Here is a 22,713-nt window from a genome sequence, read left to right on the forward strand (position 1 = left end):
GTGAAGCAGAGTGGGAGAGAGAGAGAGAGAGACGTACAGACACACACAGGCAGCCAGTGAGAAGGATGGCGACACAGGGTGAGCGGAAGAGAGGAGTGAGACAGACAGAGTGTGAGAAATCATTTAACTTGAGGAAACAGTGTTAAATCGATGGTATCATCGGAAATTGTGCAGTTAACCATGACGAGGTTAGAAGGGAAAATCAGACGGGATGTACAAGTGGGGGCAAATTCAATATTCACACCGTCACCCAATCAAAAATTATCCAGAGAGACAAAAGAAGTCCCTGTGGGAGAGGCTCCCTCTTTAAAAGGGGTCCCTGACAGAGAGACCCCCTCTTTAAAAGGGGTCCCTGACGGAGAGACTCACTCTTTAAAAGGGGTCCCTGACGGAGAGGCTCCCTCTTTAAAAGGGGTCCCTGACGGAGAGACTCCCTCTTTAAAAGGGGTCCCTGGCGGAGAGACTCCCTCTTTAAAAGGGGTCCCTGACGGAGAGACTCCCTCTTTAAAAGGGGTCCCTGACGGAGAGACTCGCTCTTTAAAAGGGGTCCCTGATGGAGAGACTCCCTCTTTAAAAGGGGTCTCTGACGGAGAGACTCCCTCTTTAAAAGGCGTCCCTGACGGAGAGACTCCCTCTTTAAAAGGGGTCCCTGACAGAGAGACTCCCTCTTTAAAAGGGGTCCCTGATGGAGAGGCTCCCTCTTTAAAAAGGGGTCCCTGACGGAGAGACTCCCTCTTTAAAAGGGGTCTCTGACGGAGAGACTCCCGCTTTGAAAGGGGTCCTTACTTTGAGATGTTGTAGTAGTATATCAGAATCCTGGCTACTTCCGTGCTGGAGCACTTTGGGTTCTCCCAGATTGCGTTATTTGTCATCACGACAACCAATGCTCGACCATTTCTGTCCCTGTTCCCTGCAGTGTGAAAAGCACAGCAAGATAACAAGGCTATTTTGTACTGCAAAAAAGCCATTCCACACTGTCAACCTGCCTGAACCATGTCGGACATGCACCACATCAGGCGGCATGTGTTGTACTGGCTGCTCCCACACCATACTACACCAGGCCCTACACCCGGGTCTGAGACAACTCAAAGCAAGTTATGTCTGTGCAACATGAGTGCCAGGTGATGATCATCTCCAACTCGAGAGAATCTTTACAAAAAATAAATTTCAAGTGCCCAATTATTATTTTTTTTCAATTAAGGGGCGATTTAGCACGGCCAATCCACCTACCCTGCACCTCTTTGGGTTGTGGGGGTGAGACCCACGCAGACACGGGGAGAATGTGCAAACTCCACACAGATAGTGACCCGTGGCCAGGATCGAACCTGGGACCTCGGTGCCGTGAGGCTGCAGTGCTAACCACTGCGCCACCATACCACTCCAACTCGAGAGAATTTAACCATTTCCTGACAACATAAGACCACAAGTCATAGGAGCGGAAGTAAGGCCATTCGGCCCCTTGAGTCCACTCGACCATTCAATCATGGTTGATTTCAACTCCATTTACCCGCTCTCTCTCCATAGCCCTTAATTCCTCGAGAAATCATGAATTTATCAACGTCCCGGCCTCCACCGCACTCTGTGGCAATGAATTCCACAGACCCACCACTCTCTGGCTGAAAAAATTTCTCATCTCTGTTCTAAAGTGATTCCCTTTTATTCTAAGGTTGTGCCCCCGGATCCTAGTCTCCCCTGCTAATGGAAACAACTTCCTATGTCCACCCTATCTAAGCCATTCATTATCTTGTAAGTTTCTATTAGATCTCCCCGCAACCTCCTAAACTGCAATGAATATAATCCCAGGATCCTCAGACGTTCATCGTATGTTAGGCCTACCATTCCTGGGATCATCCGTGTGAATCTCCACTGGACCCGCTCCAGTGCCAGTATGTCCTTCCTGAGGTGTGGGGCCCAAAATTGCTCACAGTATTCTAAATGGGGCCTAACTAGTGCTTTATAAAACTTCAGAAGTACATCCCTGCTTTTATATTCCCAGCCTCTTGAGATAAATGAGAACATTGCATTTGCTTTCTTAATTACGGACTCAATCTGCAAGTTTACCTTTAGAGAATCCTGGACTAGGACTCCCAAGTCCCTTTGCACTTCAGCACCGTTTAGAAAATAGTCCAAAGTGCAAGACCTCGCACTTGCCCACGTTGAATTTCATCAGCCATTTCTTGGACCACTCTCCTAAACTGTCTAAATCTTTCTGCAGCCTCCCCACCTCCTCCATACTACCTGCCCCTCCACCTATCTTTGTATCATCGGCAAACGTAGCCAGAATGCCCCCAGTCCCGTCATCTAGATCGTTAATACATAAAGGGAACAGCTGTGGCCCCAACACTGAACCCTGCGGGACACCACTCGTCACCGGTTGCCATTCCGAAAAAGAACCTTTTATCCCAACTCTCTGCCTTCTGCCTGACAGCCAATCCATGTTAGTACCTTGCCTCGAATACCATGGGCCCTTATTTTACTCAGCAGTCTCCCGTGAGGCACCTTATCAAAGGCCTTTTGGAAGTCAAGATAGATAACATCCATTGGCTCTCCTTGGTCTAACCTATTTGTTATCTCTTCAAAGAACTCTAACAGGTTTGTCAGCCACACCACACAGGGACTGCAGCGGGTTCAAAATGTCAGCTCACCCACCACCTTCTCAAGGGGCAATTAGGGACGGGCAACAAATGCTGGGCCCAGCCAGCGACACTCACATTCGATGAAGGGTTAAAATGAACACCACCTTAGGCCCAGGCTAACTCCATACCTAACCCAATTAATTCCTGACTCCAAGTGTAGCCCGAACACGAGCCCCTATCTCAGCAAGCCCAAACTGAATAATTTACCCAATCGCCTGATTCCCTTATGCTGATAATATTACCGCGTGTGTAATACACTGGAATACGGGCAGCACGGTAGCATTGTTCGTAGCATAATTGCTTCACAGCTCCAGGGTCCCAGATTCAATTCCCGGCTGGGTCACTGTCTGTGCGGAGTTTGCACACTCTCCCCGTGTGTGCGTGGGTTTCCTCCGGGTGCTCCGGTTTCCTCCCACAGTCCAAAGATGTGCAGGTTAGGTGGATTGGCCATGATAAATTGCTCTTAGTGTCCAAAATTGCCCTTAGTGTTGGGTGGGGTTACTGGGTTATGGGGATAGTGTGGAGGTGTTGACCTTGAGTAGGGTGCTCTTTCCAAGAGCCGGTGCAGACTCGATGGGCCGAATGGCCTCCTTCTGCACTGTAAATTCTATGATAACTTGTCACCACTCCCTCCCCTCTAAACGCAGCCTCTGACCACCCCTCACAGCGTTACCCTGTGAGCTTCCCATGGTTTGAACCTGTTGCCCGCTGGGCGTGCGCCCTCTGCGGGCCCAGACACTGGCGCACAATACGCATTAGGAAAAGGTTGTGTGCTGCCCGGGGAGGGCAGGGAAAGAGGGCAGGCGGTGAGAAAAGGGAGAGTGCGGGCTTCGCTTTTCTAACATGCTCCCTTAGCTAGGAGGGGGGAACAGCCGCTTGCGGAATCAAAGACACTTATAGTGCAGAAAAGGCCCTTCAGCCCATCGGGTCTGCGCCGGTCAAAAACAGCCACCTAACTATTCTAATCCCATTTCCCAGCACTTGCCCACGGCCTTGTATACCCTGGGGTCGTAAGTGCACATCTAAATACTTATTAAATGTTTCAAGGGTCTCTGCCTCCACCTCCCTTTCAGGCAGCGAGTTCCAGACTCCCACCACCCTCTGGGTGAAAAGGTTTTTCTTCACATCCCCTCTAAACCTCCTGCCCCTTACCTTAAATCTGAATCCCTGGACATTGACCCCTCCATCCAGGGGAATCGTTTGTTCCTGTCTACTCTATCTATGTCCCTCATAATTTTACACATTTCAATAATGCCCCCCCCCCCCAACTCAGTCTCCGCTGCTCCAAGAAAAACAACCCCAGTCCATCCAATCTCTCTTCATAACTAAAACTCTCCAACCCAGGCAACATCCTGGTAAATCTCCTCTGCACCGCACGGTAGCACAGTGGTTAACACTGTTGCTTCACAGCTCCAGGGTCCCAGGTTCAATTCCTGGCTTGGGTCACTGTGTGTGCGGAGTCTGCACGTTCTCCCCGTGTCTGCGTGGGTTTCCTCCGGGTTCTCCGGTTTCCTCCCACAAGTCCCGAAAGACGTGCTGTTGGGTGAATTGGACATTCTGAATTCTCCCTCTGTGACCCGGACAGACTCCGGAATGTGGCGACTGGAGGCTTTTCACAGTAACTTCATTGCAGCGTTAATGTCAGCCTACTTGTGACAATAAAGATTGTTATTATTATTATAAATGTGGATTCCAGAACTGCACACAATCCTCTAGCTGTGGCCTAACCAACATTTTATACAGTTCCAGCATAACCTCCCTACTCTTAAATTCCTCGGCTAATAAAGGCAAATATACCATATGCCTTCTTAACCGCTGTATCTACCTGCTCTGCTACCTTAAGAGACCAGCGTACATGCATATAAAGATCCCTCTGATCCTTGGTGCTCCCCAGATCCTGCTGTTTATCATGTGTTCCCTTGCCTTGTCTGTCCTACCCAAGTGCATCGTCTCACACTGATCCGATTGAATTCCATTTGCCACAGATCAGCCCATCAGACCAGTCAGTCTATATCCTCCTGTAATCAAAGGCTATCCTCCTGACTATTTACCACCACACAAATTCAGTAACATACATAGAAACATAATAACAATCTTTATTAGTGTCACAAGTAAGCTTACATTAACACTGCAATGAAGTTGCAGTGTTAATGGAGGACCCGTGAAAAATAAATAGTGTCATGTGAGTGTTCCTTTAAGAAAGGTTTAGTCTCTTATCATGTGACTTATCGCATATTGGGCTGTGGCTGTCAGGTGACAGGGGTTTATTTTAGGTTTCAGTTTGGCTGCTTTGGACGGCAGAAGGAGAAAGAAGTGTTTTCCCTATTTTTCTCTGTTTTCATTTTAAAAGTTGTTCCAGTAAAAAGCACATTGGATGTGACTAACTGCCTTGGTACCTTTAAAGATTATAGTCGCTTTCCGGAAGAAGTTTAAATCTGCTGGTTGGAACTGGACCAGAATTTCAGGAAAAGGACCTGTCCTATTCAAGTGGGAATACAGTGTGTTGGGCCACGCCCTTGAAAAGAGGTTTCTTGGATTTTGTTATTGAATTGGAACAGTTAAGGGGAATTCATTAAGTGTTATATACATAGATTACTGTAGCTGTGTGGTGTCTTTATGTTTGTAATTGATTAAAATTCTTGCTGTGTTAACTACATTCTTAGAATAAACCTGGTTTGATTAAAGCGCCTAGGAAGTCTGATAAATCACACCTGCAGTTTATGGGGCAGCACGATACTGTGGCTTCACAGCACCAGGGTCCCACTTTCAATTCCCCGCTGGGTCACTGTCTGTGCGGAGTCTGCACGTTCTCCCCGTGCCTGCGTGGGTTTCCTCCGGGTGCTCCGGTTTCCTCCCGCAGTCCAAAGCCGTGCAGGTTAGGTGGATTGGCCAGGATAAATTACCCTTAGCGACCATAAAGTTAGGAGGGGTTATTGGGTTATGGGGATAGGGTGGAAGTGAGGGCTTAAGTGGGTCGGTGCAGGCTTGATGGGCCAAATGGCCTCCTTCTGCACTGCATGTTCTATGTTCTCAGGCTGTATGTTCATCCCAGCCAAATTCTACATAAAGGATGTAGGTTGGGTGAACGTCATAATACACTGTTGGGTATCTAAGCCCTGGCCCATAACAATAGTAACAGGGAAAACTGTGCAAAACGTGTCAGGGCGGCACGTTGAAACACAGACCTCGGTCGCCCCCCCCCCCCCCCCCCCCCCCCGCTTTTATGAAAAAATAAAAGCCTCCTGGCCAACCGCCGTCCCCCCTCCGGCCCCCAACCGTAAAAGCTACATGGTCCACATGAAATCACGTCCAATTGGCTCCTCAATGGGCTAAATCGCCTGCTCGATTGTCGATATGACGACTGAGTGGGCGATGAGCGAGGGAGGCGCGCCCGATATCTTCGCATGTGGGTTCACATGATACCGCATCGGGTGTCGCCTGACCAACATAAACCTCTAGCCCATGTGTAATCCAGTAACCTGTCCCAACACCCCACCCCACCGGTCCCCTGCATACCTGGAAGAGAGAGAACTCCAGAATGAAGAATGTCCAAATCAAGCTTTAGCAAATTGGCAGGGTAACAGCCAATGGCTTGGACCTGGGCATCAGGCTCCTTCTGAGCTTTGCCAGGAGCATCCCTCGATCCAGCTGCGGTAGCGCGGAGCGAGGAGACGTCTGATGGGTGGTGAGATGAGGCATTGGCGGGTTGGTGAGATGAGACATCAGATGCTTGAAATGAGGTACTGGACGGTGGGGGTGGGGAGGTAAAAGAAGGTGAGGGTGGGGAGTTAACGGACAGAGGGGGTGGGGAGATATTGGAAGGTGGGGGTGGGGAGGCATCTGAAGGTGGGGGAGGGGGGTGGGGGTGGGGAGATATCGGAAAGTGGGAGTGAGGCGATATCGGACGATGAGGCTGGGGAGTTACCGGACGGTGGGAGTGGGGAGGAAACAGGTGGTGGTGGTGGGGAGGTATCGGACAGTGGGAGTGGGGGTGGGGGTGGGGAGGGATTGGATGGTGGGGAGGTGACAGACGATGGGAGTGGGGAGGTGCCAGGCGGCGGGGGTTGGGAGGTAATGGGAGATGGGGTGGTATTGGCCGGTGGGGGTGGGGAGGTATCGGCCGGTGGGGGTGGGGAGGTATCGGCCGGTGGGGGTGGGGAGGTATCGGCCGATGGGGATGGGGAGGTATCGGCCGGTGGGGGTGGGGAGGTATCGGCCTGTGGGGGTGGGGAGGTATCGGCCGGTGGGGAGGTATCGGCCGGCGGGGATGGGAGGTATCGGCCGGCGGGGGTGGGGAGGTATCGGCCGGCGGGGGTGGGGAGGTATCGGCCGGCGGGGGTGGGGAGGTATCGGCCGGCGGGGGTGGGGAGGTATCGGCCGGCGGGGGTGGGGAGGTATCGGCCGGCGGGGGTGGGGAGGTATCGGGCGGCGTGGGTGAGGAGGTACCGGGCGGCGTGGGTGGGGAGGTATCGGGCGGCGGGGGCGGGGAGGTATCGGACGGTGGGGGTGGGGAGGTATCGGACGGTGGGGGTGGGGAGGTATCGGACGGTGGGGGTGGGGAGGTATCGGACGGTGGGGGTGGGGAGGTATCGGACGGTGGGGGTGGGGAGGTATCGGGGGGTGGGGAGGTATCGGGGGGTGGGGAGGTATCGGGCGGTGGGGAGGTATCGGGCGGTGGGGAGGTATCGGGCGGTGGGGAGGTATCGGGCGGTGGGGAGGTATCGGGCGGTGGGGGCGGGGAGGTATCGGGCGGTGGGGGCGGGGAGGTATCGGACGGTGGGGGCGGGGAGGTATCGGACGGTGGGGGCGGGGAGGTATCGGACGGTGGGGGTGGGGAGGTATCGGACGGTGGGGGTGGGGAGGTATTGGAATGTGAGGTTGGGGAGGTCTTGGACACTGGGGGTGGGGAGGTATCAGGCGGTGGGGAGGTATCGGGCGGTGGGGGCGGGGAGGTATTGGGCGGTGGGGGCGGGGAGGTATCGGACGGTGGGGGTGGGGAGGTATCGGACGGTGGGGGTGGGGAGGTATCGGACGGTGGGGGCGGGGAGGTATCGGACGGTGGGGGTGGGGAGGTATCGGACGGTGGGGGGTGGGGAGGTATCGGGCGGTGGGGTTGGGGAGGTATCAGGCGGTGGGGGTGGGGAGGTATCGGGCGGTGGGGGTGGGGAGGTATCGGACGGTGGGGGTGGGGAGGTATCGGACGGTGGGGGTGGGGAGGTATCTGAAGGTGGGGGTGGGGAGGTATCGGACGGTGGGTTTATGGAGATATTGGAATGTGTGGATGGGGAGGTCTTGGACACTGGGGGTGGAGAGGTATCGGAACGTGAGGGTGGGGAGGTCTCGGACACTGGGGATGGGGAGGTATCGGAACGTGAGGGTGGGGAGGTGTCTGAAGGTGGGGGTGATGAATCCTCAGTATCGGCCTGGTCATCTGGTAAATTGCGAGTTGTACAAGCTTCACTGGAACCTAAGATCACAGCCACAGAAAATGGGTAGATAGCACAAAAAGACACGGACAACATTGTACAATGGGTTTGTCCCATTTTGCAACATGAGCGACATTGATATTGCCTTGACAAGGGAGGGGATGACGATGGCACTGCAATCCAAGGGGAGGGGGAAGACGATGGAGTCACAATTTGAGGGAGGGGTAAGGTGATGACATTTCACTCCGAGGGAGAGGAAGACGATGGTCTCGCACTGAGGAAGGGGGGAGATGATGGTCTCGCAATCCGAGGGAGGGGAAGACGATGGTCTCGCACTCTGAGGGAGGGGGAAGATTATAGCATTGCACTCAGAGGGAGGGGAAGACGATGCCGTTGCAATCCGAGGGAGGGGAAGACGATGGTCTCGCACTCAGAAGGAGGGGGAAGTTAATAGCGTTGCACTCTGAGGGAGTGGAAGACGATGGTCTCGCACTCAGAAGGAGGGGGAAGTTAATAGCGTTGCACTCCGAGGGAGTGGAAGACGATGGTCTCGCACTCAGAGGGAGGGGGATGATGATGACGTTGCACTCCGAGGGAGGGGAAGACGATGACGTTGCACTCCGAGGGAGGGGAAGACGATGACGTTGCACTCCGAGGGAGGGGAAGACGATGACGTTGCACTCCGAGGGAGGGGAAGACGATGACGTTGCAATCCGAGGGAGTGGAAGACGATGGTCTTGCACTCCGAGGGAGGGGAAGACGATGACGTTGCACTCCGAGGGAGTGGAAGACGATGACGTTGCACTCCGAGGGAGGGGAAGACGATGACGTTGCACTCCGAGGGAGGGGAAGACGATGACGTTGCACTCCGAGGGAGGGGAAGACGATGACGTTGCACTCCGAGGGAGGGGAAGACGATGACGTTGCACTCCGAGGGAGTGGAAGACGATGGTCTCGCACTCAGAGGGAGGGGGATGATGATGACGTTGCACTCCGAGGGAGGGGAAGACAATGACGTTGTACTCCGAGGGAGGGGAAGACGATGACGTTGCACTCCGAGGGAGGGGAAGACGATGACGTTGCACTCCGAGGGAGGGGAAGACGATGACGTTGCACTCCGAGGGAGGGGAAGACGATGACGTTGCACTCCGAGGGAGGGGAAGACGATGACGTTGCACTCCGAGGGAGGGGAAGACGATGACGTTGCACTCCGAGGGAGGGGAAGACGATGACGTTGCACTCCGAGGGAGGGGAAGACGATGACGTTGCACTCCGAGGGAGGGGAAGACGATGACGTTGCACTCCGAGGGAGTGGAAGACGATGGTCTCGCACTCAGAGGGAGGGGGAAGATGATGACATTGCACTCGGAAGGAGGGGAAGACGATGGTTGTGTTCCTCAGACTGACTTCTGACAGCTTCTCTCCTAAGGACTTTGGGACTAAATCTGTAAGCCACTGAGTGTTAAATTATATTAATAATTGGCACTTGACCTGTGTATGTGGAATTTACTTCATTAACATTTTAGAAGTAGATGGGAAAGTGAGCTCAAAGACCTTTACTATGTTAAGAACTGTGGCACTGTTAATTGAAAAGCTGATTTTTCTTGGATGTTAATGGGGTAAATTCTGTGCTAACAAAAAAGTTTGTGTTAAATCAAAAAGATTCTTATTTGTCAGTGGAACCACTCAGTTTACAAACTGAAAAACTGTTGGGGCCTCGTCCAGGTATCGTAATCGAAGGCACTGGATATTGCAACGGTTATGGGTCCTGACAACATTACAGGAATAGTCCTGAAGATTGGTCTCCGGAACATGCCACGTGCAAGGGGAGCTTTACTCTGTATCTAACCCCGCGCTGTATCTGTCCTGGGAGTGTTTGATGGGGACAGCGTAGAGGGAGCTTTACTCTGTATCTAACCCCGTGCTGTACCTGTCCTGGGAGTGTTTGATGGGGACAGTGTAGAGGGAGCTTTACTCTGTATCTAACCCCGTGCTGTACCTGTCCTGGGAGTGTTTGATGGGGACAGTGTAGAGGGAGCTTTACTCTGTATCTAATCCTGTGCTGTACCTGTCCTGGGAGTGTGTGATGGGGACAGTGTAGAGGGAGCTTTACTCTGTATCTAACCCCGTGCTGTACCTGTCCTGGGAGTGTTTGATGGGGACAGTGTCGAGGGAGCTTTACTCTGTAACTAACCCCGTGCTGTACCTGTCCTGGGAGTGTTTGAATCTGTTCCTTTTTCAAACATAGCCATTGTTAGTCTTGGTCACAGAATTATCATTGTGAATCAGATTTTCGGAATGGGTGGAACACTGTGTCGGGGAGGATGATGGGGTGGGTAGCCGGGAGCCGCCGGTATTGGTAATGGAGCTGAGTAAATCCCTGATCAATGATCTATCAGAGTCCAATGCAAAGCATCGCTTACCTTTTTTGGTCAGGTCTCTCATATCATCCGTTTGCGAAACCTCTCCGTCACGTACTGTTCCCGTCTCCCCATCCCATCCGAGATCGGTGGATTCTGAAGCAGGCGCCCACCCAGGCACGACAGCGACAGTGGATCTCGCCTTCCAACTACTCTGATCCACAGGCCCCAAAGCCAGGCAAGGATCCGGTGCTATGGCGGGTGATCCCCCTGCCCCCTGCCGCCCGTTATCGCCGTCGAGGATTACGCTTCTCGCGCCCGCTTCCCCTGGGCTAGCCGTTCTTCTCGCTGCCTCGTGCACGGGCATCTGAGCTCCTGCCTTCATGGACGCGGTAGATCCTGCGCTCCTGTCATAATACTGTCGGCCGACTTGTGTCCCTCGCAGCGAGGTGGCAGTCCGCTCTCCTTCAAGATAATCAGCCCCGAGGCCTTTGGATCCGGTTGTTGTAACCGGCCGTGGAACCCTGCCCACAGGATCGCCCGATTCAGCCAATGGCCGCTCGCTGTCCCATCGCCATTCAGCCCATTCAACCAACGAACGCTCAGTCCCGGCTCTCGCTGTGTCCTGCCCAATCGGTTTTCCATCGGTTCTCTTTGGTACTGCCTGGAACCGTTCAGCCTCCATCTCTGCCGCGATCTGTTCGGCCAGCGGCAGTTTTGTCTCAGCTGTTGGTTTCTCCTCTCCTGCCAGTGACGCTGCAGTTCCTGTTGATGGCGTGGCCTGATCAGCCAGCAGCAACTCCATTGCACTTGCTGACAGCTCGTGCTCAGACAACGGCCGCAGAGTCCCAGAAGTTGCTTTCTCCTGATCAGCTAACAACAGCTCAGTCCCTGTTGATTTCTTCTGTCCAGCTAATGACTGTTGGGTGCCAGTAGTTGGTTTCTCCTGCTCAGCCAATGGCAGCTCGGTTCTAATTGTGGATCCATTATGCTCAGCCAATGGCAGTTCAGTCCCAATTATGGATCTATTCTGCACAGCCGAAGACAGTTCAGTGTCAGTTGATCTACCCTGCTCAGCCAATTGATGTTCAGTTTCAATTATGGGTCTGTTCTGCCCAGTCAATGATAGTTCAGTATCCGCCTTCGGCTTAGCCAATAACGGTCCAATCTGAGTTGATTGCTTATGTTCAGCCGATGACAGGTGAATCCCAATTATGGCCCTATTCATCTTGGCCAATGACGGTTCAATACCAATTGATTCCCCCTGCTCATCCAATGGCTGTTCAGTCCTGGTTATGTCTCTATTCAGCTTGGCCAATGACGGTTCAGTCCCAGTTGATTCCCCCTGCTCAATCAATGGACGCTCACTCCCTATTATGGGCCTCCTTTGCCCAGCCAATGATAATTGAGTCCCAAATAAGGATCCATTCTTTTCAGCCAATGAAGGTACAGTCCCAATCATGGACGTATTCTGCCCATCCAATGGCGGTTGAGTCCCAATGATGGATCCATTCTGCTCGGTCAACGATCGTTCAGGCATAATCACGGATCCATTCGGCTTAGCCAATGGCATAGGAGTCCCAATGATGGGTCTATTCCACTCAGCCAATGGCAGGTGAGTCCCAATGATGGATCTATTCTGCTCGGCTAATGACAGTTGGGTCCCAATTATGGATCTACTCTGCTCAGCCAATGGCACCTCGGTACCGCCCTCCTCCTGCTCAGCCAATGACGGTTGATGGTGGCACGTGCAGCGGCCACGTGCCCGGTCTTCGAGTGCGCCACGTGATCTTCCGGTCGCCGGCGGTTGGTGGGCGGGTCGGGGAGGGGGCGTGGTCTTCTGCTCCTCCTCCTCGTGCGTTCGCCGTTCCCACAGCGAGGGGGCGCGGCCCACGTGATCCCCACTGTCAACGTAGACCAGGCGGGCGCGGCAGGACATCCACTCGCCGGCCTCATCCGGGACGTTCCGTCCGCCGCCGCCTCCTCCACCGGACCGCTCGGGGGCGCCTGCGCACCTCTTCCTGCGGCGGTGCCGGAGGTGGAGCCAAGCCCTGTGCCGCGCCTGCGCGCCCCTCCTCCGCCGTTGTTGGTGGTCGCGACGGCCGCCGGCGGCCGGCAGGGTGCTGGCGCGCAGGCGCGGTCGCCCGGCAGCGGCAGCGACGGGAGTCGACGCTCCCGCCGAAACTTCCAGAAGCTCGACGTACTCCCCGCCCCCGTCGTCGTCGAGGTAGTGAAGGAGGGCGGCGATTCGATCCTCCTCCTGCTGCAGGCGGGTCGACTCCAGGCCGTCGGCGGCGCGGTCGGCGTCGTCTCCCGTTCCTTTACTCGGCCAGGCGGCACCGGGGGCGTCCTCCTCGGGCTCGGCCGCCGCCCCGTCTCCCGACAGCCGGCCGCCGGCCGAGGCCAGCAGGCGCGGGAAGACCAGCTGGCGCCAGCGCATGCGCCGCAGCCGGCCGCCGGCCGAGGCCAGCAGGCAGTTGGCCAGGCTGCGCGTGCGCGGCCGCTCCCGCCGCCGGCCGCCAGCGGAGGCCCCGCCCAGCAGGCGGTTGACGCCGTCCAGCCACTCGGCGGTGAAGAGGTGCGGGTAGGAGGATTCTGGCACCGTCAGCTCCCTCAGCGCCCCGCCCTCCAAGTCGTCATCGCCGTCGTCATCGTCCTCGCGGTACTTGAGCAGCAGGCGGGCCCCCCGCTGCCGGCCCGGCGACGCCAGCGGCGCCAGCTGCAGGTAGAAGTCCTCCGGCTGCAGCGCCCTCCAGTCCAGCGCCGAGAACTGCAGCACCAGCTGCTCGCCCAGGCAGAGCGGCCAGCCCTGGTGCAGGAAGAGGCAACCATCGTACTGAGCCTGGGGCGGGGGGGGAGAGAGAGAGAGGAGTTAGGGTAATGTCTCCAACAACAATTTAGCATTGAGGGAGCGAGGGGGGTGGTTCAAGGGCAATGACTCCAACAACAATTTAGCATTGAAGGAGAGAGGGTTCAAGGGCAATGTCTACAACAACAATTTAGCATTGAAGGCGACAGGGTGTTCAAGGGCAATGTCTACAACAACAATTTGGCATTGAAGGTGACAGGGTGTTCAAGGGTAATGTTTAGACCAACAATTTAGCATTGAGGGAGAGAGGGTTCAAGGCCAATGTCTACAACAACAATTTAGCATTGAAGGTGACAGGGTGTTCAAGGGCAATGTCTACAACAACAATTTGGCATTGAAGGCGACAGGGTGTTCAAGGGTAATGTTTAGACCAACAATTTAGCATTGAGGGAGAGGGGGTGTTCAAGGGCAATGTCTACAACAACAATTTAGCATTGAAGGCGACAGGGTGTTCAAGGGCAATGTCTACAACAACAATTTCGCATTGAAGGCGACAGGGTGTTCAAGGGTAATGTTTAGACCAACAATTTAGCATTGAGGGAATGGGGGTGTTCAAGGGCAATGTCTACAACAACAATTTAGCATTGAAGGAGAGAGGGTTCAAGGGCAATGTCTACAACAATTTAGCATTGAAGGAGAGGGTTCAAGGGCAATGTCTACCACAATTTAGCATTGAGGGGGAGAGAGGGTTCAAGGGCAATGTCTACAACGACAATTTAGCATTGAGGGAGAGGCAGAGTTTGAGGGAAATGTCTAGAGCAACAAATTAGTATTGCGGGAGCGTGAGGGTTCAGAACAGTGTCGACAACAAAAATCTAGCAGGAAAGGAGAAAGGGATCAGAGCAATGTCTGCAGCAACAATTAACATTGAGGGAGAGAGGGTTTGAGGGCAATGTCTACAGCAACAATTTAGTATAGAGGGTCAATAAATGCAACATAATTTAGCAGAGAGTGGGGGTTCAAGGGCAATGTCTACAACAACAATTTAGCAGGGAGGGAGAAAGGGGTCTAAGCCATGTCTGCAACAACAATTTAGCACTGAGGGAGACCGGGTACTCGAGATTGTCTATAACAAATATTTAGCATTGAAGGTGAGAGGTGTTCAGGACAGGCAACAACAATTTAGCACGGAGGGAGAGGGGGTTCAGGATAACGTCTATGATGAAAATTTAGCACCAAGGGAGAGAGGGCGGGTTTGGGGCAATGTCTACTACAGCAATTTAGTATTGAGAGAGGTGGTTCCAGGTTATGTCTACTACAGCAATTTAGTATTGAGGGAGGGAAAGGGAGATCAGGGCAAAGTTTACAACAACAATTTAGGAATGAGGGAGAGAGGGTTCCGGGCAAAGCCTACAACAATAATTTAGCATTAAGGGAGAGAGAGCATTCAGGGCAATGTCTTGCAACAACAATATAGCATTGAGTGGGTTCAAGGGCAGCCTCCATAAGAACAATTTAGCATTGAGGAAGAGAGAGGGTTCAAGGGCAGTGTCTGCAAGAACAATTTAGCATTGAAAGAGTGAAAGATTCAGGACAGTGTCTACAACAATTAGCATCGAGGGAGGGAGGGAGCGGGTTCGTTCCACTACAACAACAACATTTAGAGAACATGTAAATGCTCTAGCTGAGTGATTTAACCCCCCTCTGGAGCCTTTTCCAAACACATTTGATACCTGAGCCAAATAGGGAGATGTCGGGTCAGGCAAGATCAGTCCAACGCTCTTGACAACCGAGGTAAAGGAGAAGTGAGAGAGGCAGAGGGGATTGCAGTGTTGCCAGCTGGAGATTCTGTCATTGAAATCGGTGGGGCAAGGGATGGGTGAAGCTTTCAGGATTAGGGGAGCGCAGGGGTCAGGAAGGGCTGTGCGACCTGGAGAGAAGGACCAGATCGCTAGCGTTCTTACAGGAAGGGGGCGTCATACCAAAGCCGAGAGTGGGAATTGAAGCACGAGGGTTGAGGGAGCAATGTCCACCATCACGTGTTAACTTTTGTGTATCGGTGAACATACCAATCTAGTTAGTTCCTTCAAGCACAGGGATTGATGTACAAGATTAAATCCGTCTCGCCGCTATTGTACCAGGGCTTCAGCGAGAATGCATCTGTGTGCAGTTTTGGTCTCTGTATTTAAGAAAGGATGAGCTTCGTTTGGAGATGGCACGGCAAAGCTTCACTAGATTGGTGAAAAAATGAAATGTAAATCGCTTATTGTCACAAGTAGGCTTCAAATGAAGTTACTGTGAAAAGCCCCTAGTCGCCACATTCCGGTGGCTGGTACGGGAATTGAACTGTGCTGCTGGCCCGCCTTGGTCTGCTTTAAAAGCCAGTGATTTAGCCCTGTGCTAAACCAGCCCGGGATTTGGTGGTGGTGGTGGGGTGGGGGGGGGGGGGGGGTGCGGATTTGTTGTCCTATGCAGAGAGCTGAGTAACCTACAGCGATATTCTCTGGAGTTTGGAAGAATTTGAGAAACGGGCCGGATTCTGAGAGAGCTTAATAGGTGTGGGCATTCTGCATTTGCACGACGCACATTCGGGGCTGGAGGCAAGAGTGCATAGAGCAGGTTAGGGGGTTGGGAGTCAGGCCGCATTGGCAGAAGAGTGGTGAGGAAAAAACGAAATTGACATCTGGGGAGTGGCTTCAAAAGATGTTGCTCGTTGCCGTGACCATCACACACGTGCGCCACGAATGGGAGAATGTACCTGACATGTCAGCCCCCTGCAGCTACGGCACAGGGGAATTCCCCGGACACAATCAATTACTCCCTGCTGCATAGAGCGGGGACCCAGGGGAATTCCCGGGACACAGTCAATTGCTCCCTGCTGCATAGAGCGGGGACACGGGAATTTCTGGGACACAGTCAATTGCTCTGTGCTGCACAGAGCGGGGACACGGGAATCCCCAGGACACAGTGGATTGCTCCCTGCTGCATAGAGCGGGGACACGGGAATTCCCGGGACACAGTCAATTGCTCCCTGCTGCATAGAGCGGGAACACGGGAATTTCTGGGACACAGTCAATTGCTCTGTGCTGCACAGAGCGGGGACACGGGAATCCCCAGGACACAGTGGATTGCTCCCTGCTGCATAGAGCGGGGACACAGGGGAATTCCCGGGACACAGTCAATTGCTCCCTGCTGCATAGAGCGGGTCACATGGTAATCCCCGGGACACAATGGATTTATCCGTGCTGCATAGAGCGGGGACACGGGAATCCCTGGACACAGTTGATTGCTCCCTGCTGCATAGAGCGGGGACACGGGGAATCCCCAGGACACTGGTGAGATGGGGCACAGGGGAACCCTGGAAACAGTTGTCAGGTCAGTGACACTGAAGTGAACGTGTCTGCTCCCTGATGCCAAGAGTTGTGGCAAAGGAAAGCCAGCGACAAGGGTAATCCGCTTGGCAAGGCTAAAGAGGTAGTATACTGCCAATCAGCCAGACCTGGTCATTCCTCAACCGTTTACCTGCCAGAAACGTTCAGGCCTGTGTCCCTCATACTTGTGGAAACAGCAACTGTGGTCGGGGTGGGGTGGGGGTTACAACCAGGCTGAGCGGAAGGGGTGGATTCTGAGGGTTTTACTGCGAACTCGGTGTCAAAGGTGAACTTGAAACGCAACAGAAACATTGTGGTGAACGAAGAGCCAAAGGCTAGGCAGGTGCTGTTGTGACTTGTTCCCTGCCCCTCACCCAGAGGGGCGAACGGAGGAGGAGGTTGGGCTGGTTTAGCACACTGGGCTTAATCGCTGGCTTTTAAAGCAGACCAAGGCAGGCCAGCAGCACGGTTCAATTCCCGTACCAGCCTCACCGAACAGGCGCCGGAATGTGGCGACTAGGGGCCTTTCACAGTAACTTCATTTGAAGCCTACTTGTGACAATAAGCGGTTTTCATTTCATTTCAGATTATATGGGGGAGGGGGGGGCGAAGGAAATCGCCTGAGCTGGCCTTACCCGTGACCGGTACAGAGGAACCACCCACGACTGCGCAGTGAAAGGGAATGAACCCGAATACAGCTGGGGAGGCCGGTCAACTCCGAGGAGGAAAGGCAGGGTGAGTTACCTGTACCTCAGTGATCCCTCTATCTCCCTCTGTGCTGAGGTACAAGTGTCAACCTGCAATCATGGCCCAGAACAGCAGATACACAGTCAGTTGTATTCCTCAATATACGGCTTTAGGGTAGATTCTGCTTCCACCGTCTCTTATCACACACCCAAGCAGACTTCCCCAAATCGAATAAACCCGACAGTCGATTGTGGAAACCTCTTATCGCTCTTCGTTAACCTTCACCCCCATTCCCAAATCCAGCCCAGTGACCCCCTTCATAAAGAGCACCCCCCCCCCCCTCCCCCAGTTAGGCTGCAGCTCTCTCCAGCTAGTACTCACGCAGGCCTGCTGCTGGATCGTCTCCAGGATGTGCTTGGCGGGGATGAAGAAGTCGATGACATAGCGCAGAGCGTCGTGGTGGAAGGTCTTCTCCAACACGTCAAACACCTGGCCAAGGAGGGTGGCGGCTGTGTCCTCGAAGGGAGGGTAGAGGGCGGCGAGCGATCTCTGGATGCAGCTGTCCACTGCTTCAGACTCCTGCGGAGGAGGCGGCCGGTGGAGAGAAAGAAAATGACAAACGAGACATTATTAGGAAGCATCTGGAACAACCGCGGCCTGACGTCGTTCACAGAATAGCCCTCTTGCCTATCTGATGGGCACCGCGGGGGTGCATAGTAAACCCCCAGTACCACGTTTTAATTTAAAGTTTGATCAGTTTCCATTGAGTTGTATTTTGTCGCAGTGGCCCTTTTTAGGAGGGCTTTCACCTCATTCGACTTGTCCACTGCTTAATTTGACAATTTGTTAACTTTTCTTAAAATTTAGAGTACCCAATTCATTTTTTTCCAATTAAAGGGCAATTTAGCATTTCCAATCCACCTACCCTGCTCATCTTTGAGTTGTGGGGGTGAAACCCACGCAAACACGGGAAGAATGTGCAAACTCCACACGGACAGTGACCCAGAGCCGGGATCGAACCCTCTGTGTTCGGCGCTGTGAGGCAGCAGTGCTAACCACTGCACCACCATGCCGCCCCTGACTCTGTTGCTTTTAATCCACTAATTTCACCCTGAGGTTTCATTGGTTTATTCAAAAGCAGCACAGGGCAGCCCCACATTCCTGCTGTGCGCCTTTCCGTCCCACCGACAGAGAGGCAGGAACTGGGTGCATAATGGACATGGGTAGTGACAGTGTAACAGAAAGCTGTTGCAGAAAGAGAGTGTGTCATGGCCAGTGTCTGTCGCAGAGAGAGTAAGCGAGAGGCGGGCAGGGAGAGTCCATGAGAGTGAGCGGCGGGTAGGTGGAGAATGTCCCCGAGGGTGGGCAGCGGGGCAGGCGGGGAATGTCCCCGAGGGCGGCATGGCAGACGAACGGTTGGAGGATATGCCAGAGTGTAATAAAAACAGAAAATGCTGGAAAAACCCAGCAGGCCTGGTGGTATGTGCGGAGAGAAAAACAAGAGATAACGGTTCGAGTCCAATATGACTCTTCAGAGTTAACAGAGAATTATGTTGATGACGGTATCTTATGGCAGGGATTCATCTGAGCACGGTGCAGTCAAGGGCTGTTCCTACAGTCGGCATGCATGTTTGGAAACCGAGGGCAGCACGGTGACGCAGTGGGTTAGCGCTGCTGCCTCACGGCGCCGAGGTCCCAGGTTCGATCCCGGCTCTGGGTCACTGTCCGCGTGGAGTTTGCACATTCTCCCCGTGTCTGCGTGGGTTTCGCCTCCACAACCCAAAAAGATGTGCAGGCTAGGTGGACTGGCCACGCTAAATTAATTGGGAAAAAATGAATTGGGTACTCTAAATTTATATTTAAAAAAAGAATGTTTGGAAACCAGGGTCTGGGGTGGTTGGCCATGGTGGAGTTTTTTGTGAAATTACTAAATGGGCGAGGGGACCTAAGCAGTGCAGTTGGGCGGGGTAGGAAGACAGGAGTTGGAATTGGTCAGGGTTTGGCGGTCAGCAGGTGGAGGCTGGTGAGTTGAGAAGGGAATCTCGGTGGGATAGTTTCCTGTGGCTAGGCAGGCCTGGGACGCAAAAGAAGTAGGCCGGCACTCCAGCACTGAAGGGCTGCTGCGCTGCCAGTGCCGTCTTTCAGAGACAACCTTAAACCGTGTTTGTGTCAGTGTAAAAGATCCCATGTAACTACAAGTTGAGCATCTTTTGTCTGGAAACAGCACATCCAAAAACCCAGCGTTTTTTTTGAACAACTGCAATTAATTTGGACGTTAACAAAGCAACGTAATATATTAGTGGTGGGTAAATGTTAACAGGCACGAAATATGGACGAGGAGTAGGCCACCCGACCACTCCTACCTGCTCCCGATATTTAATAAGATCACTGATATGATTGTAACCTCCAACCTGCATCCCACTCCCCGATAACCTTTCACCTCACCCCCCCCCTTGTTAATCAAGAACCTATCCAGCTCTGCCTTAAAAATATTCAAGTTTTGAGGAAGAGTTCCAGAGACTCACCACCCTCTGAGTGAAAAGGTTTCTCCTCAACTCTGTTTTAAATGGACGACTTCTTATTTGTAAACAGTGCCCCCCCCCCCCCCCCCCCCCCCCCCCCGCCCCAGCGTTGTACAGAATGCTCCAGATGCGTTCTCTCCAATGCCCTGTGCCACTATAGCATAATCTATGGTAAACCACTGTATTGTATTGTACTGTTGTATCGTTACATGCCTGGGCTTGTCCCTGCTGGCTCCGAACCACTGTAGTATATAATGTGTATTGTGGTAAACTGTCCTGTATTATATGTAACGTGGTAAACCACTGCCTGCTGGCTCCGCCTCCCCTCGGGCTCGGTATAAAGGTGGCTGGTCTCCGCCGCTGCCCCAGTTCGGGATCCGAGGCCAGGAGGCTTTCTGTTTAGCTTATTAAAGCCTCAGTTACGTTCACTGCTCGTCTCGTGATCGTTGATGGCACATCAATGGGGCAGCACGGTAGCATTGTGGTTAGCACACTTGCTTCACAGCGCCAGGGTCCCAGGTTCGATTCCGACTTGGGTCTCTGTCTGTGCGGAGTCTGCACATCCTCCCCGTGTGTGCGTGGGTTTCCTCCGGGTGCTCCGGTTTCCTCCCAGAGTCCAAAGATGTGCAGGTTAGGTGGATTGGCCATGGTAAATTGTCCTTAGTGTCCAAAATTGCAGTGTTGGGTGGGGTTTACTGGGTTATGGGGATAGGGTGGAGGTGTTGACCTTGGGTAGGGTGCTCTTTCCAAGAGCCGGTGCAGACTCGATGGGCCGAATGGCCTCCTTCTGCACTGTAAATTCTATCTAAATTCTATCATAACCTCCCTGTTTTTGTATTCCATTCCCCTCCCAATCAACAATAGCATTCTGTTAGCTTTCTCTAATGACCTTTGCTGTGCCTGAGCGGTAATGTTTTGCGATTAGGGTGCGAGAGAGTTGGCAAATGGAGAAGCCACCTACTGCGGTATTTGCAGATGTTAGCTCGGCTCGGCTTTAGTCTATCTGAATGCAAAATATCTGAAAATCTGTAACACAATGGGCCCCAAGGGTTTGGGATAAAGGATATACGACCAGCATTTCGAGTAAAGGCAAGGTGGTAGCCACCTACATTCCCGCCCACCCTCCTCCCCCACCCACTCCAAGGACCCCCCCCGGTGCCCTGGGCAATAATATTTAGCCCTCAACAAACATGAAAAGCGGACCATCTGGCCATATCGCATTGCTGTTTGTGGGACCTCAGTGCGTGCCTCTTGGCCGCCAACGTTTCCTACGCCACAACAAGAGTTGCTGCATTTGTTGGCTGCAAGGCACACTGAGAGACGTGCAGCGGGCGTGGAAGGCCCTGGAGGAATGCTTCTTTCCTGCCTCTCCATCGTGGTTGCAGCAGAGCGCAGGATTGAATGGGAAGGACCTCCTCGAGATGGGGAACTTAAGCTGGAAGAGGAGGAGGCTGAACCTACTCTTGAGGAGAGTGGGGGGGGTGATGCTGGATTTCACACAGCTCTCTGCTTTTATAACTTGCCAGAGGAGAGCATGTTTTTTCTATTTTTGTATGAGCTCGGAAGCCCCCCTCAATCGCCCCGCCCCTGTTTTGCAGGCAGGAATTCCTGGCCTGGATAGAGTGCCTGGTGCCTCTTCGATTGGGGAGCGAGCCAGGGAGTGTGTGGATAGTTTCTGTACAAAAAGAGCATTGGATGTGCAGTGAAGGGAGATCTGGATGCGGCGTGTGACCGGCGAAAGAGGGAGATGGGCTCCAGCCATCGAGACAGAATAACAGCCGGTCCCTGATTAACCTCCGATGGTGCCAGGCATATGAACTAAGAGCAGAAATGTGGGCCACTCAGCCCCTCGAGGCTGATCCGTCAATTTAATAACGTCACGGCTGATCTGATTGTGACCCCAACCCCCCGGATAACCTTTCACCCCCTTGTTAATCAAAGATTTAGCTGTGCCTTAAAAATATTCTGCTTCCACTGCCTTTTGAGGCAGAGAGTACCAGAGACTCACCTGTCTAAAATGGGCTATCTCTTATTTTTAAAAAGTAACCCCAAGTTCCAGATTCTCCCTCAAGAGGAAACATCGGGGGCGATTCTCCAAAATGGAGCCCAAGTGTTTGCGCCGTCGTGAACGCCGTCGCGTTTCACCACGGCGCAAACAGGGCCCAGGAATGACCGATTCTGGCCCCCACAGGGGGCCAGCACGGTGCTGGAGCGGTTCACGTCGCTCCAGCCTCCTTGCGCGGCGCCAACTTGCGCATGCGTGGGGGACTTCTTTAGTGCGCCGGCCCCTACTCAACATGGGGTCGGTGTTCAGGGGCCGGCCGTGCCAGGAAGTAGGGGGGGGGGGCCTGCGGAGGCCCCTCCCGGGGGCGGAGCCCCCATGCCCCCCCCCCCCCCCGCCACAGGCCGCCCCCCACCCCGACCGTTCCCGCAGAGTTCCCGCCGGCAGCGACCAGGGGTGAATGGCGCCGGCGGGACTCTGTTGTATCCGCACGGCCGCTCGGCCGGAGAATCGGTGGCCCCGCCGATTTCAGTGGCCAACCGTGCCGGCGCAAATGGCGCCGATTCTCCGCATCTCGGAGAATCGCGTGCCGGCGTCGTGGCGCGGTTGCGGCGATTCTCCGGCCCGGCGTTGGGCTCGGAGAATCGCCCCCATCTCCTCCACATCCACCCTGTCAAGGACCCCTCGGGATCTTGTATGCTTCAATCAAGTCGCCTCTTGCTCTTCTAAACTCCAGCAGGTACAAGCCCAATCTCTCCCAACCTTCCCTCATAAGACAACCCGCCCATTCCAGGTATTAAGCCTGGTAAACCTTCTCTGAACTGCTTCCGACATAATCGCATCATTCCTTAATTAGGGAGCACCTGGACACTTCCAGCTCCTTTACCGTGGTTTAAAACT

General features: G+C 53.7%; 1 protein-coding gene across 1 annotated transcript in view; it reads right to left on the reverse strand.

Annotated features, from left to right (window-relative positions):
- LOC140417928 (uncharacterized) overlaps nt 1–22,713 on the reverse strand; it is a 208,573-nt gene that overhangs the window by 121,174 nt on the left and 64,686 nt on the right. Inside the window, exons 2-6 of the mRNA XM_072501359.1 lie at nt 17,671–17,868; nt 10,486–13,264; nt 7,799–8,103; nt 6,153–6,927; nt 787–910 (exon numbers count right to left, since the gene is read on the reverse strand). Of these exons, the coding sequence (XP_072357460.1) occupies nt 787–910; nt 6,153–6,927; nt 7,799–8,103; nt 10,486–13,264; nt 17,671–17,868 (4,181 nt within the window). The remainder of the gene's footprint in view (nt 1–786; nt 911–6,152; nt 6,928–7,798; nt 8,104–10,485; nt 13,265–17,670; nt 17,869–22,713) is intronic.

Source organism: Scyliorhinus torazame, chromosome 5, assembly GCF_047496885.1.
Source record: "Scyliorhinus torazame isolate Kashiwa2021f chromosome 5, sScyTor2.1, whole genome shotgun sequence".
Classification (NCBI taxonomy): domain Eukaryota; kingdom Metazoa; phylum Chordata; class Chondrichthyes; order Carcharhiniformes; family Scyliorhinidae; genus Scyliorhinus; species Scyliorhinus torazame.